Genomic DNA, 17,223 nt, shown 5'->3' with positions numbered 1-17,223 from the left:
AAACTACCAATCCTCTACGAGAATATCCGAGGACCTCCCAATTCTCTAAGAACATCTTTGAGAAATCTACGAGAACACTCAATCCTCTACGAGAACTCTACGAGAACCTTCGACAACCTACGGTTTCAATAACAGTCGATAAGAACTAACGAGAAACTATAAGAATCCACTACAACTTACAAATACCAACCAGGCTGGTGCAGAGCGCGCACCACCTGTCAAAATGGCCGTATCGGCGCAAATACTACAACACACCTATTATAAACACGAAAATAATCTAATTTTAGTTAAAATTAGTTCCTAATTTATCCTTTAATTACATTGTGTTGTGAAATTATTGTAAAAACAACACGTGGAGTAGCACGTCCACCGGGTCCTATAAATACAGCCGCATAGTCGACACTTGAGTCAGTCGTGCTCTCGGGCTGTCTTACGGTACGGACCTCTCTGGGACGTCGTGACGCTGCCCGTTGAATTAAGTACGAAAGTAATAAAATACCTACTCGTGTAGTTTTCTTTAGAAGAACAAATGAGTGATCTTCTTTTGAGTGACCTTTTAAAAACAATACAGAGGTTCTTTCCTCGTCATATATAATATGATATTATTAAGTATTCATATTATAATTGTTAACAATTACAATATGAATATTACCTGTGTCAAAACACTATTTCAAAACAATAGATATAATCTATATATATAAAAGAGAATGCATGTTTGTATGATCCCTAAAAACTCTTAAACTATTCGACCGATCTCAATGAAATCTTTTGTAATAGATTCGTTGAAGCTCAAGGAAGGTTTACATACATAGTTTGTCGTGTCACGATCCCACCCACGCATTTACCATATCTCTGGAACCGTTTATTGACAGAACAACGTCTGTCGGGTCAGCTGGTATGCACTAAAAAGTATAAAAATAATTGCGCATTTTTATACAATCTAATTAATTAATCTTATTCTAGTTACGGTTATTGTAATTTTTGGAGTCGGTGTCATCCAAGATAGGTTTCTAAATACATACATAGTTATAGGTGAGATGTGCTTGAGTTGTGAGTAGGCGAAAGGCGAGAGCGAGTCGCGGCGGAAGGACACCGATTCCAAAAATGACAATAATCGTAACTAGACTTAGATTAATTAATTAGATTGTTTAAAAATACGCAATTATTTTTATACTTTTTAGTGGCTATTATATCTATTGTTTTGAAATAGTGTTTTTGAAATCGGTTTTTTTTTGTGTTTAAATATTTTTTATTATAATATTTTTAAAAATTCAATAGCTAGTTGTTTTTATATACAAATAATAAATAAACATTATTCATTCGAGCTAATAATAGGCTTCCACATGTGCAATCAAGTGTGTTCTGTCAGTGTCTTCATAGCTGTGCTTAAAAGGGACAAAACACATTTAAATAATGGTGTACGTGTTGAGATATCTTCTGGAATACAGACCTCAGTGCCTCAACTAATATCTGATCCGGACCTAAGAAATCTAAATAATATCTTATTTAGATTTTTATGTCCAGCGCACTGTAAAAGATTCGATTTTATATTGATCTTATATGAAGAGGGTGCATTGATTTTCTATTTATCTGATGGTCAAATATCGGAAATCCGTATCCTTAGATCAAGGTGAAAAATAACTTATACAGTGAGATCAAAAACATCACTCACATATAGAGATAAATTTATATATTTTACCAATTACCACATAATAGAATAACATTAAAAAAAATATAAACACTAAAAACTGTTGAGTATAATGCGATTGATAAACAGATTTACATTTTTAAATAACGTAACAGTACTATGATACATGAAAGAGAATAAGCATAAATTAAATTAAAATTGGTATAATCGTTCCAAAAGAAATAGAAACGACCATTGAATTTCTCCACGGTTCTATCCTTACCCGTCACTTATATGTGACTTAGGTTTTCGAATACATACGTGGCTGCGATGCTCACATACCATCAGGTGAACCCTATGTATGTTCGTTTGTCTTTCTTCCACTTTCATAAAAAAAATATTGAAATAACATTATTTTAAATTCCCGCTACAGAATTTTTAGGTCTCTGTGGTGTATGTATTGACTTTACGAGTAATTATTGAGTACATTTTCTACCGTTAGACAGTTATCGTATTCTTGTGAAATTCGCTTGCCTCTTAAAACTGCGGAATGAATTTGTCAAACTGGATCACAAGTATTTTCTACAACATTTAGTTTGTTATAACAGGTTCTCCAAAAGTACAGCGCTAGTATAGCGATTTTTCAATATTTCTATGAGTGCAGGAGCTCTAAATGAACTTCTATAAAGAACTTTCAATTGCATCATCATTAATCTTTCTCAAGTAGAAAATACGGGAGTTTCTAATATTACGGAAGTTCAAAATTTCCTAAATATTACATACGGGTGTTTAATCGAATATTGAATTATTATTTTTTTATATAAGAGGGGCAAACGGGCGAGAGGCTCACGGGATGGGGAGAGGTGAGGCAAGCGCTAATGGACATCCGCAACAACGGTTGTCAACAGATCCGTTGCCGGCCTTTAAGATGTGGGTTTGCTCTTTTCTTGAAGATCCCTACGTCGGATCGATTCGGGAAAACTGCAGCAGCCGGTAATTGATTCCACAAAGTCGCTGTGCGTGGCTTGAAATTACTTGCACAACGCGCGGCCAGACTTCAACGTGATGCGGGTGGAATTTTTGATTTTGACGTAGTTTCCGGTGCTAGAATAGTTTTATTTGTAGCAAGGTACGTTTATAAGCAATTCAGAGCAGTCTGTCATTCCATTTGCTATTTCAACCAGATAACACGGGTCATGCCCCTCACTCTCAGACTGGATGTCACTTAGACAGATATGGTCCACTTCGGTATAGTAGTTAACGGGCAAATGGTTTTTTGGTGCTCTCACGACGGTTAGAGTATATGCTGTATCGGGGGTCCCAACCTTATGAAGTGTATACAAAGTAACTTCTTTTATACTACTTACATATGTAGTACCTGTACAATTTTTGAACCACTACTCAACTTTAACTACATTAACTACATGTTGGTTAAATACAAATTTTGACTCAAATATAACTATCCAAATGATTTGCGTTTTCTTTAGTGTTAATTCCACCAATACTCGTCCCCAAACAACTCGACACGTGTTTCGCCTCTACACGAGGCATCCTCAGGACATGTTGAGTCGCCAAAATCTGGCACGATATTAAGAGTTTGGGGACGAGTATTGGTGGAATTAACACCAAAGAAAACTCAAATCATTTGGATAATTATGGATTTCCGCAAAGTAACGCCTACATCAATAAATTTTCTCAAATATAACTTCAAAGTCCCCTAATAGACGTGACTTTTGTATTTGAGCAAAGCCACGGTGGAAACAAGCACATTATAATGAAGGATATAATTCTCATAATTTTTAAATGCTATAATACCACAGTAACATATAAGGTCACTTAAGTGCAGCTTAATTAGCTTAAAAGCCGTCAAGTCGGCCGCTAAGTGGTTTTCGCGAAGCTGCTCTGTCAGTTTTTATCAGCGGCTTCTGTGACACGCGATAATGGCGGGCTCCTGGCCGGAGTTATGATAGCAGCGCAGGCGTCACCGGTCCCCCACGACCCCCCCCCCCCCCTACACCCCCGAGGGGGTTATACACACATTGTTAAATTTCTAGGTAAAGTTAAATCACTAATTCAAAATAATATTCAAATTCAAATATTGTTATGGATATGAATATGTTGTTATGGATATGTACAATATTACTTTGAAAAATATGTTTTCAAAGTAATATTGTACAATTAAACTTATTATTTAATAGCCAGAATGCGGTCACTCCATTCCCAATCTGTGATATCATTAAGAAAGGCATTAATGTTATAGTACCTTTATAAAACAAACGTTTTTTTAACAATTCTTTTGAATAACGTAATAGGTACTTTTGTTTTGAACATTTTCTGGGATCCTGTTGTAAAAGCATATACATCGCCCCACAAAAGACTTACTAACTCGACTTAGCCGAGTAGTAGTCGGCATTATACTATATAAATAACTAGCGAACCCGACAGACGTTGTCCTGTACACACGTCTCAAATTAAAAAAAATGGTCCAGCCGTTAGGAGATGCTCATTAAATGAAATGAAATAAAATTAAATGAAATGAAACGAAACGAAACGAAACGAAACGAAACGAAACGAAAAGAAACGAAACGAAACGAAACGAAATGAAATGAAATGCTGTTTAGGAGGTAGTTCAATTGTGAATATAAACCATCCTCGAATCTACTTGAACACACACAAAAACATTATTTCAAATAAAGATATACTATGTAATACCACAACAAACTAAGGTTGGGTTGCATTATATTAGCTGTTATAGTTAAAGCTTAGGTCAAATTTAACGTTAACAGTAACGCTCACTTTAACATTGAATGCGGACTGTTTTGCACCATCTTATTCCTTGGCATAGTTAAGGTTAAAAAGAGACATATCATAGTACAAGATCTCACTGCCTGATTCCGCAGGTATGTTTTTTTGATAAAGCTAATTTTAATTGGCTATTTTTTAACTGGCAACCATAATTGATCATAAATAGTAAATTTAAAACTTCAATTTTGTATTAATTAATTAATTAATTAAGCTTTCGAAGATATCAAGTTAAGCAATTAATTAGGCTATCAAGTCAATATAGAATATTTATTTGAAACATTAGACAGGTCGCTATTTAACTTTAACCGGCGAAGATTGGACGGTTATGGTGACTAAGTTATGACGTCATCTAAAGATTTTAAAATGGTGCAAAACATTATTTGCTTAACCCGTACTTTAACATGTTTGTTATTGCTAAAGTTAGTTGGTGCAACCCAGCCTAAACGACCTCAAGGCTTGTTCAAAACAAATATATTAGAATCTACTAAAAGTCCACTTGGTTTTTAGCGACGTTCTCAATGCTGTCTATAGTGTAGCAGGTAGTCTCAGGAGTATTATTTTAAAAATAAAAATCGGAGTACAATATTGCTGTTATAAATTGTAATACGTTAAGGTTTGCGACCGAGCCAACGGCCTTGATCAATCGAGCGGAGCTAGGTTACCCCTCTCGCACAAGATCGCCATTGTTTTAATTCATAATTAGGATTTTTAGTTTATTAAAAACATAATATAATTTTATTTTACAAAAACAACAAAACTATGTCAAGTTAAATAGTATTGGTAAATAGTAAAAATAAGGGGTAGTTTGGTGATTTTCGCAATGTCTATTTAAGATAGAAACGTAAAGAAAAATTGAATTTTCTTCTCATATTCTGTAGACAAAAACAAAACAAAAATAGAAGGTTTATATAAACCGTTAAGAAATGGTTTCAATTATGCGCAATTTTGGAGATTTCTTGGTCTATCTCTTACTTGAGATAAAAATCATAACTATCGTTGACTTTTCTGTCCCAATAAACTTATCGACGTAACTCGCCTTATCCGTGCACGCTGTCTGTCAATAGGGCGAAATATAGCTTACCAGCGATAGAAGTTTGAATGGAAATTTCCATTCACGCGTCCTAATATAAGGCGATAAGAATGACTTATCGGGTATATTGGGACAGCTTCAGATTATTGACAGCTAATTACTGGCAGTAGAAGGTAGTAATTTATCTCTATCTGTAGATAGTATATTGGGAACGGCCGTTAATCTATTTCATAATATTCTCGTCGAAATCATTGGTAAATCACTGTAGATATTTATCCATTTACTAGAAACCTTTAAATTTAGAACTAAGTCTTGCATTTTTTTATGACAATAAGAGACGAGACGAGCAGGACGTTCCGCTGATGGTAATTAATACGACCTGCCCATTAAAATGCAGTGCCGCTCAGGATTCTTGAAAAACCCAATAACTCGGCACTACAATTGCGCTCGTCACCTTGAGACATAAGATGTTAAATCTCATTTGCCTAGTAATTTCACTAGCTACGGCGCCCATCAGACTGAAACACAATAGTCTTTTAGTTATGTTATTTATATTAGGCTGACAGCCATAATACAGAGTTACATGTATATGTCAATAAATAAAGGTCATTTATGAGCCTTAAAAGTATACTAAAAATTTCAATGCTTCACACTTAAGTCTAGGTATAACATTTTCGAGATTTCAAACTTATAAACTAGATTATAAAGAATACAATACTATTTAGGATCAAGCCCTAAGTTACAATTAGCCAAAATTCTTCTAGCTGATTGCACGTCAGAGCAGAATAGGTCAATATTATCCAAGTGTTTTAATTTATTATGTTATTTTGATTCCTGTTTGTTATGTTTCATCGAACCTAACTAAGAATATTTAAATATACCTAATATTAATTAAGTTTTAATCGCGGCTTGGCAACAACTGTATCTCGCATCTATTGAGTTTCTTACAATAATATTAAGAGCGGAAATCTACACATCTATACATACATATAAATAAAATTGGAGTGTCTGTTTGTAATATTGAAATTATCGTTTTTACTACAATTATATGAATATATATACGGTACATACACCAAAATAACATTTTTTACAATTTTTGTCTGTCTGTTTGTTCCGGCTAAGCTCTGAAATGGCTGGACCGATTTTGACGGGACTTTTATTGGCAGGTAGCTGATTTAATAAGGAGTAACTTAGGCTACGTTTGTTTTACAAAAATTGTTTTATTTTAGAAAAATAAAGTAAAGTTGCAATGTCCAAGAAACGGTCTAACTGTATAAATAATTTATATGGCAAAACAACGTTTGCCGGGTCAGCTAGTCATCAATAAATTCCTTAAGTCTGAAGTGTAAATTAATTATGTTTCCACAGTTAATTAGAAGATCTACGAGTTCCGTCTTAAGCTAAAGTTGTCCACAATTAGGTATTGCTTTAACAAGCGAACATAGATATAGTAATATATAGACTTCGCGACGACCTTTGAATTATATTGCACGTCTATATCATGACTGTGTTACAGGAGCCACAGGCTTTAGACTGAAGCCTTTAAAAATAATAAAAAGTGAAAAATTAAAGGAAAAATAAATTAAGGGCTATCGGAGGTCGGGAAGTGGAAAAAGGGGGGGGGGGTGTTTTATGGTTCTCGACTTCCGGCAAAACTGAAAATCCTATGGAAAAAAGTCAAATGGAAAAGTCGTAAGTAGGTAATAAAAAGATCAACGACTTTTGTGTTCTCACTTTTTTCACATAACCTCAAAATTTATGTGAATAATTCAAAAAACCAAATTTTTGGTTTTTTATTATTATCTTTTACAAAAAAATATTCACGAATTTTGGTGAAAAGTTTTCTTTTTATGTCTCAAATGCACTGTAATTTATTTGAATTGATATGTTTATTTTTTACCTTATATTGACTCAAATATCGAAAAAGAATCCATATTTTCCATCGAAAATTCACCCGTCAAAATATCACCTTTTTTCTAAATTATTAGTATAATTACTCACACCGATTCCACCAACAAAGAGTAAGAAAAAAAATTAAGGCTTTGTTCGTTGTGTAGTTACTTTCAAACTGTTCATTAATATTTCTTTTATACTTTATCACTATTCCATCTCACAATTTTTATCCTAAACAATAATCTGATATTTAACTGTATACCTGGTTGCAAAGAATACTTAACACACATCAAAAAAGTCTAAGCAACATGCACGATATTACATATTTACCATTTATATTAATTAATTTCTAAGTCTTTATTCACTCAAAGGGCATAGGTATGTAAACTTTTTTGTTATTGATGATGACATACTGGCTGGTTGTAAAAAAAAATTTCGATTATGTTTTGTTTTTTTCATAAAATTGAAAGGGAATTTGTTTGAATTTAAGTGCGTTTTTTTTATTGCTACGTTTAGTCTTGATTTTATATTTTTATTTATTTATTCATGTATAGGAAACAAACAGTATTATGATACTTAAATATTAACAAATCTTAAAACTTACACTTTCACCAGTGAGGTTTCCAACAATTTATACGACACTTTTAGTTAAAAGTTAAGCAACGGTATGATAAAAACCACAAAACAAAAGTAATACAAATTAACAACTAATTACAAGCAATATAAGTTACACAATACTATACACGCCTATTATACAATACTATAATGAATTAGTTACAAATGAGATAAGTATTCAGAAAAAAAATGTAAGAATGGGGTTAAAAAAAATCAGTAATTATTTAAATTATCAAAAACCAATGATCTGAAAACATTTAACTTTTCATGAAATATGTCAATATGACTGTATGCTCTATTATAACAGCTACATGCCCGAATTATAAACCTGTTCTTTCCATGTACTGTTCTCGCATAGGCAACATCTAATACATCTTTACATCGGGATGTAGGCCTTCTGCAGTGTAATCCTATTTTACTTAATAGAAATGGAGAATCAGCTATATTATGTAATAATTTATATAAAAATATTATGTCTCTATGGGTTTGACGGTCTTTCAAAGAACTTAAATCGTTGGAGTGAAAATTAAACGTGGGATCTAAATGTTGTCGGAATTCTAAATGCTTAATGAATTTATTTTGAATACGTTCCAAGCAGTTTATATGAATATTATAACAGGGGTTCCAAACAACTGACGCATACTCAAGATGTGGCCTGACAAAAGCGTTGTATAAAATTAAATATGTATGCAATTTTTTAAACTCACTTCCCTTCCTTAAAATGAAACCAAGCATTTTATATGATTTATTAATTATACGATCATAGTGGGTTCTAAATGTGAGTTCACTATCCAGGATTACCCCCAAATCTCTAACCTCTTGAACTCTTTTTAATTTTGTGTCATATATCTGATAATTATACAGTATTGGATTAGATTTTCTTGAAAAACTTATGGCACAACATTTTTCAACATTTATAGTGAGACCATTTTTTACGCAGTAATTACCAAGCTTATTCAAGTCAGTCTGGAGGAGTATGCTATCATCTGAATTCTTAATTTTTGTAAATATTTTATTATCATCAGCGTATAGAAGAGAGCTTGTATTCCGAAATATATTGTCTATATCGTTGATGAAAATATTAAATAATAAAGGGTCAGGATGTGATCCTTGGGGAACGCCAGAAGTAATGGGGACAAAGTTGGAAGTATAGCCTTTAATCGTAACTGCTTGGGTTCTATGTGTAAGGTAACTTTCTAGCCATCTTAGAAGGTTGCCATGGATACTGATGCCAGCTAATTTCTTAATTAATATAAAATGAGATATTTTATCAAAAGCTTTTGAGTAATCAGTATAAATGGCATCAACCTGATGTCCTTCGTCCATAGCCCTAATTACTATATCCACTAATTCACAAAGATTGGTCTCAGTGGATCTTTTGTTAAGAAAACCGTGTTGGTTTATTGATAAAATATTTCTTACAGCTGGGTAAATAGTATCATAGACTATTTTCTCAAATAATTTAGGAATAGTAGAAAGTTTTGATATAGGTCTATAGTTTTTTATATCGTGTCTATCACCGCTTTTAAGAATTGGAGTAACGTAACACATTTTCCAGAAATCTGGCATAAGGCCTTGTTTTAAAGATAAATTGAAAAGTATGGATTAGGGTGGCGCCAAATTCATATAGCACTTACGCAAAAATATAGGATGAATACCATCTGGACCGGTTCCTTTAGACACGTTTATATTTTTTAAATATTTTTTTACTAAAGGGGTGGTACACTTTACAGAGCAAATGTCAACTAAATGAGAACTTTCAGTATCTGAGTCTAGGTACAGAGTGTTATTATGTGATTCAAAGACAGATAAAAAGTAATTATTGAAGAGCTCAGCAATATGAGCGCCTTCTGTAGCCGTTTGATTGTCCAGATAAACTGTCTCAGGAAACTGGGTGCTATTGATTTTGTTTTTTACAAAAGACCAGAAGAATTTTGAATTTGTGCCTATGTTATACTCTGCTCTATCCAAAAATTGATTGTAACATGAAATTTGTGTTTATTTCTGAATGTTCCGAAGCTCTGAGAAAAGTTGGTAATCAGATTCTCGACCATAAATTTTCCATTTTCTATGAGCCTTTAATTTATTTTTTATTATTTTAATAAGTCGTTTAGAGTACCAGGATGGGTATCTATGTGATTGCTTAACTTGTTTCAGGGAAACGTATTGATCGTTAATAATGTTATAAAAATTATCAATTGATACTGCGACATTGTCAGAGTTTAATTCAGTGTACCAGTCAATTTTAGAAATAGCATTATTAATCGCGTCATAGTACTTTCAACTAACATGAGATCGACATTGAAGCAAATGAAACCGCGGAGCATTGTTAGTAAAATATATAATATGCTGTTCCGGATAGGTACGTATGGCACCGACGTCGGCCGCCGTTGCTGATGGTGCCGTCTTTGTTAAGCCATGGTGAAAACGGCGCACTAGCCGCGGTGCGGGAGGGAGACAAGATGTTTCCTGTTCCAATGCGCTACGTATTACTAATGCCGGGTGATGCTGTGCATCCTCGCTTATAAGTGGTTCAGAACAACGTGAAACAGAGCAAAGAAAATTTGTTATTACTAAGCCTAGAAGTCTACTATTATTATTTAGGATGCCGTTAAATTGATATAGTCCAGCGAAACAAAGAAAAGAGTTTAATTTATAGTCTAGATTTCCACTAGACGGATTTACTATTGACAATGCATCACTGAATACATGATTTGGAGTCTTATCCCACCTAGCATTACTTATGTTGAAGTCGCCCAAAATTAAATATCTATCATTTGAATTATTCATGATTATATTGGACAGAAATTCGAAAAGACCTTGTTGTCCGTGGAGCTGTTTAGAGCTATCTGGAAAGTATGCACAATATATTATATATTCAAGCATTTCAACACGGGTGCTTTAGACAGGACAATATTGACAAAAACAACCTCTGCGTGCGGCAAAGACGGAGGCGTAGCGGAGATGTCGCGCTCGTCGACGTGCAACGTACCAACCGTTATGTTTTCTGATGAGTCGCGATTCGGATTTAGGCCTGATACAAGAAGGGTGCGAGTGTACCGTCGGCCCGAAAATACTGAAAGGCTCAGGTGCATTCAGGAAGTTCATCCATACAGCGGCCCAACAGTTATGGTATGGGCGGGTATTATGAAGAAGAGGCGAACTTTATATTCATTCCATAGCTCACTTACTATTTGCCCAGTTGCTACTACGGACCAAGAAAACAAATAATATATATATATATATATATATATATATATATATATATAAATATATACAATACAATATACCTAGACGAAACATACATTTCAGCAGCTCAAGTGAAAACAGTCGTAAAAGTTGCTTTTGAAAGTATAACACCAGAACATTGAAAGAATACTTATATTTATCTATTTATTCAAAAATATAATTTGGAATTTTGTTGTCGAAGAGTATCTATTGCTTTTTAAAGAGTACATTAACCTTTTGGAACGGCCAACGTGAGTCTGTCTAAATATAATTGATAGCAGAGCTCTCTACTAAGTTGGTAAAAACGTCATCAACAAGAGTCAGCGTGTAAGAGGAGCTCCCGCAGAGATCCCACGTATACAATAATTAGGTTTACCACTTTATATTCTTTCCTTGCTTTCGATAACGCTACCTGATATAATGTGAAACGTTTTTTATATTAAGTAAGTAATGTTAGCCCTAATAGCTGTAACTAAAGGCCTCTAAATAAAATAACACAGCTTTATTGTCAACCTTCTGTTCACTCTTAAGTTTTTAAAATTTATAAAGCTAAGTTAAGTTTATAAAACTATAACTTCAAGTAGCCTGGTAAACCTGACCTTTTATAAATAGCTTGCCTTAACATTGCGAACTGGTACAGAAATAAGGGAATTTTGGGGGGTGAACTGTGACGTGTAATGAAAATTGTATTCTATAATGATAATCGGAAGTGAACATCGCTACAAAGTCAAACGCCGGAAAAATGCCCTAAAACATAGCTTACTTATATAAAAGTGACGAGTACTCTTTGGTCATCACTTCACAGTCTAATTTAGTACAGTCTTCCCAGATCTGGTCAAACAATAACATCAGATGTCTATTGTACTGTACTTTGTAGTTCGCCATTATTACTCCATAGCGTCCAAGACCTCACAGGTCGAGAAAACGTTTTAAAAGAACCCACACTTAGAGCCATCCGACATTCTCCGTACATGCCAAACCTGGTTCCAACAACAATTTTTGCGCTATTTGACAAATCTTTACAAAAAAAAATTATTGAAGTAGGCGTTACTTTGCGGAAATACATAATTATCCAAATGATTTGAGTTTTCTTTAGTGTTAATTCCGCCAATATTTGTCTTTAAACAATTCGACACTAATTCGAGACTACTTTTGAGTCTCGTGCCAGATTTTGGCGAGTCAATACTTCCTAAGGATGCCTCGTGTAGAGGCGAAACACGTGTAGAATTGTTTAAAGACAAATATTGGCGGAATTAACACTTAAAAAAACTTAAATCATTTGGATAAATCTTTACATGGTAAACAGTAGGCCTATATAATGCCTGTATAGAGTCTATTGACAACTGGTCCCCAGAGTTCTACTTCTTGTTTTCTTTGGTTCTTCCGCAAAGGTGAAATTGACCGTGAGATGGCAGATATATATAGATAAATAGGATATATAAATACATTTAAACTTATAAAAAAAATGTTTGAACTTTTCGGTAAAAAATGACAATTTCATAGTTTAACCCCTAATATATATTCAATCAATGTTTCTATTCATATTTCTCCACCTATGGCAAGTTCTGATAGGGCTGTGCTACAAGTGTAACTGTAGGTACCAATATGAAATTGGCTCGCTAATAATAAACCAATAACAACTTGATCTGAGAATCAAACTTTACCATACTGCGCCGCTCTTCATATTGACTGGAGTTTTTATTTTTATGAATGTAAATAACAAGCCACACAGAATAATACAAGTACAAAAGAGTTACAGAGGTTAGAGAAAAATAATAAAACACTGAATTAAAAAATAGAACAATAAAGTTGCAAAAACAAAAAAAAAAAAAAAAACAATTATATAATATGCATAATTTATTTAATCAAAATAATTACCATAAATATGTATACATTGCTGCGATCTAATAGGAAGGTCATTTATGCCTTTATGATAGAACTTTGGTGATCTAGATTCGACAAACTGTGTGAAAGCATTTTATACTGCCTCCTGCGAAGAAAACTTTTTACCACGTAAAAAAAATTCCAAATCACGAAAAAAATGGTAGTCCGTTGGAGCAATGTCTATACGGAGGGTGATGAATGGTCTCTAATTGCAGTTCCTGTAGAATTTAAACGGTTTCTCGCGCTGTATGAGTCCTCGCGTTATCATGGAACAATAATGGTGAAGATTGATTCATGAGTCGGGGCTGTTTCACTGCTAGATTTGCTATCATTGTTCGGAGTTCGGCACAGTAAACACTGCCGTTATTGCTTGACCAGATCGAGAAAGCTATAGTGAGTGACACCATGCTGAGACCACCAAACAGTTACCATTAACTTTATATTGGTAGACTGGCGTTTGTTCTGGGTCAGCCATTGCATTTTTCGCTTACGGTTATCGCAATTTCATTTTCATTTATTTATTATTAATTATAATAACATTATTTTTTTTTAAATAAATACTCATATTTTTTTTTTTTTTTATGGAATAGGAGGACGAACGAGCGTACGGGTCACCTGGTGTTAAGTGATCACCGCCGCCCACAATCTCTTGCAACACCAGAGGAATCACAGGAGCGTTGCCGGCCTTATAAATAAAGTTATATTAATTTCGAGTTAATAATTTTCTCGGGAATGAATCCACTTTTCATCGCATGAAACCAGTCGATTCAATATTCCTTCATTTCCGGGTTGGAATCCCGGTAGGTGCAAGCATTTATACGATGAATATGGATGTTTGTTTCCGAGTCATGGATATTTAAATGTATTTATGTATGTTTAAGTAAGTATATTGTATTAAATATATCATTGTCTTGTAACCCATAACACAGGCTATATATGCTTAACTTGGGGCAAGATAATTTGTGTAAAAAAGTGTGTCAATATTATTATATTATTATTATTATTTCTGTATCGATTCAACAAGGCAACACAAGTTTGTATTTTATATCAAGAAGAAACGATGTTGTAACAGTACATTATTATAAATAAATCTAAATATAAATTCGTTCTTATTTTATTATTTCAAAATACTTCGAGACGAGCTTTCTTATCACCAGTACAATCAATTAAATTCAGAGAAACCAGAACCAATTAATTAAATACAATAATTTCAGCACATTGTGAACTGAGGACCTACCGGAGGATATACCGGCCATATAAAAAGTGGAATCAACGAACACAGCACAGTGGTATGAATTATTGATACGTAACAGTAATACAGGCTGTCCAAACAATTACCAGAAGATATTTAAATAAAATACTATTAAAAAGAAGTAAAACGGGTGTAATTATAAATTATTTTTATTATTATTATTTGCAGATATTTTGCATTTCTATTAAAACCAACGTTTCGTATACTTTACAGCCTACGTGCTCATAAAATTCTGAAATTGACAGTAATTGCTCAAGTTGTTTATAATATAGAGCCGTTTGCCAGTTTGGAGGTAGTGGTTGCAATTAATATTTATGTTTTGACCTTCGGCAGAATTTACTTATAACGTCCTCTTTCTTTTAGAATCCCGGACCAGACAGTTAACCTACAGGAGCCCTACAACTAAGACCCCGCTAACCGTCCGTTCGTCTGTCAGCGGCCTGTATCTCACAAGCCGCAATAGTGAGACGGCTAGTGTGTACAAACAGTGCCTGTCTGTATTCTGTGACATCACCAGCCACAATCTCAGGGTGCTGCACCATATATTGACACAAATAGTATTCGGCCGTTATTATTTATAATACTGTAATAATTGTTTGTTACATTGAATTCAAGGTGTCAAACATTGTTGTAACATTGACACCTAATTATATTAACTGTATTTATGGAATAGGAGGACAAAGGAGCGTACGGGTCACCTGGTGTTAAGTGATCACCGCCGCCCACATTCTCTTGCAACACCAGAGGAATCACAAGAGCGTTGCCGGCATTTAAGGAAGGTGTACGCGTTTTTTTTTGAAGGTACCCATGTCGTATCGTCCCGGAAACACCGCACAAGGAAGCTCATTGCACAGCATTGTAGTACGAGGAAGAAAGATCCTTGAAAACCGCACTTTGGAGGACCGCCACACATCCAGATGGTAGGGATGATATCCTAACTTGTAGCGTGTCTTGTGTGGGATTCGGCGGCAGGAATCAGGTTAAACAGCTCTTCGGAACACTCCCCGTGATAAATGCGGTAGAAGACACACAATGAAGCGACGTCTCTACGCAACGCCAAGTTATCCAGCCGTTCGCAGTAACTATAATATGGGCCTTAAGAATATACTTATTGCTAATTAACATAAACTATTACAGATAAAGGTATCCTACCTACAGTATGCAAGGAGACGGCAGACCTAATTTTATTCTTTGATAAATTTATTAACTCACTGAACAGAAATTACAAAAAACTAAGAAAAGTAAACCTCTCCTAAGTCCAGTAACATCAAAGTAAAGACATAATTAAATTTGGGATGCAACTAAAAAAGTTTTGTTACACAATTGTATTCTAGTTTTATTAACAATCTCAATAATTATTATTCTACATAGTAACATAGTTTGTGTTTAATAAATACGAAGAGATATTAGTTTAAGTGCACAACAATTATTACAGTAAGTAATTTCCACACAATATGCGATTTAAAGGATTTATTACTATTGCCGGTATTGCAACAAAACCAAACAAAAGCCAATATTACGATTTCTGCCATGTAAATAAATTGTTTATTTCGCCAAGGAATCTAAAAAGTATCATGTTATTAAGTGTTTTACCAGTGGGAGGCTCCTATGCACGGGTTCAGTTGTTCGGTGTCGATCAGCAAGTATGGACGAACATAGAGAAGCGCGCTTGCAATGCAAGAACTACTTAAAGAAGTATTAAGCGCGGTGGTATCTGAAACCGAAGAACTTTTGGAAGCTGCACATGCAAGACATAAAATATGGGTTTGAAAATGGATTAATAGAAGACCCATTCATGACGCAAGCTACCAAATCTTTAAGGAATTGGATGCTGAAGATACGACGGAATATTACATTGCTCTCCTGTTTAGTGGCAGGCACGCTGCGAGTGAGGGGGATGGGAGGGCGCGCGGGACGTGGCTACTCGCACTTCACTCGCAAAAAATAGCAACTAATCACCTGCACTAATCAGTCGCTGTCCATACTTGTTTTCTCCTAGTCACTAATCATCTGCACTAATCACTAATCAAAGTGAATCAAGGCCTTATCTAACATGACACCAGTCCGTGTGAAGGTGTTTCTGGTCGTCGGTTAAAGTATGGGAAATCCATCTGGTACAAAGATTCCTGACACCTAAATGTTCGTGTAATGTTTTTTGAACTTGTCTCATACCAATGCCTAGGCTTGCCCGTATCTGCTGATAGGTCACTCTCTTATATTCCTCTATCATGCGTCGCACAGCACTGATGTTATCTTCAGTAGTCGCTGTTAAAGGACGTCCCTCACGCGGATCATCATTGAGATTGCTACGTCCACGCTCTATATAGAGGCACGAGATTGGGCTTCATTAAGAAATGCTAATCGCAGCCTATCATAGCTTTGTTGTTGAGTAAGCCTACAACGAAAGTCATAATAAATCATTGACTGAAAATTCTCTCGCGATAGGTTCATTTTTACGTGTAACAAGAGTTTTAGATTTGCCGCCAATTCACAAAAACATAATATGACAAATGAATGCAATATACTTGCTATATTAGGTTACCAAATGGTTTTAAAAGTGAAATTCAAAAAAGTTTTCATTAGCAATGTTACTAACTGGCCAGTTCTAAACATTTTCAGTGTTACTCACGTATTTAAAAAAAAGTGTATTATCTTGTGTTATGGTATGGAACCCTTTGTGTACGGGTCTGAATGACACTTGACTGTTTTTTTTTAAAGATTTTCAGCTAAGGGTTTAATTTGCAGTGCATTGGTCCCCATGTGTAAGATAATTTTAAACGGTGTTAGTTTAAGATGGATATATAATATTTTCTATACTCATATATCTTTTATTTCAAAAGACACATTTTTAACAGTAATTCGAGGCATTAGACTAGCATTTCCAAAATA

General features: G+C 34.3%; 1 protein-coding gene across 2 annotated transcripts in view; it reads left to right on the top strand.

Moving 5' to 3' along the window:
- LOC126967724 (tafazzin) overlaps positions 1–17,223 on the top strand; it is a 164,053-nt gene that overhangs the window by 88,794 nt on the left and 58,036 nt on the right. Inside the window, exon 1 of one of the 2 annotated variants that reach the window (XM_050812343.1) lies at positions 13,954–13,962. The exons of the other annotated variant lie outside the window; for it this stretch is intronic. Within the exon in view, the coding sequence (XP_050668300.1) occupies positions 13,955–13,962 (8 nt within the window). The 5' untranslated portion in view covers position 13,954. Of the gene's footprint in view, positions 1–13,953; positions 13,963–17,223 lie in introns of those variants that run through there. 2 annotated transcript variants of the gene reach the window in all.

Source organism: Leptidea sinapis, chromosome 13, assembly GCF_905404315.1.
Source record: "Leptidea sinapis chromosome 13, ilLepSina1.1, whole genome shotgun sequence".
Taxonomy (NCBI): domain Eukaryota; kingdom Metazoa; phylum Arthropoda; class Insecta; order Lepidoptera; family Pieridae; genus Leptidea; species Leptidea sinapis.
The sequence above is the reverse complement of the archived record's forward strand: the minus strand, read 5'-3'. Positions and strand labels throughout refer to the sequence as shown.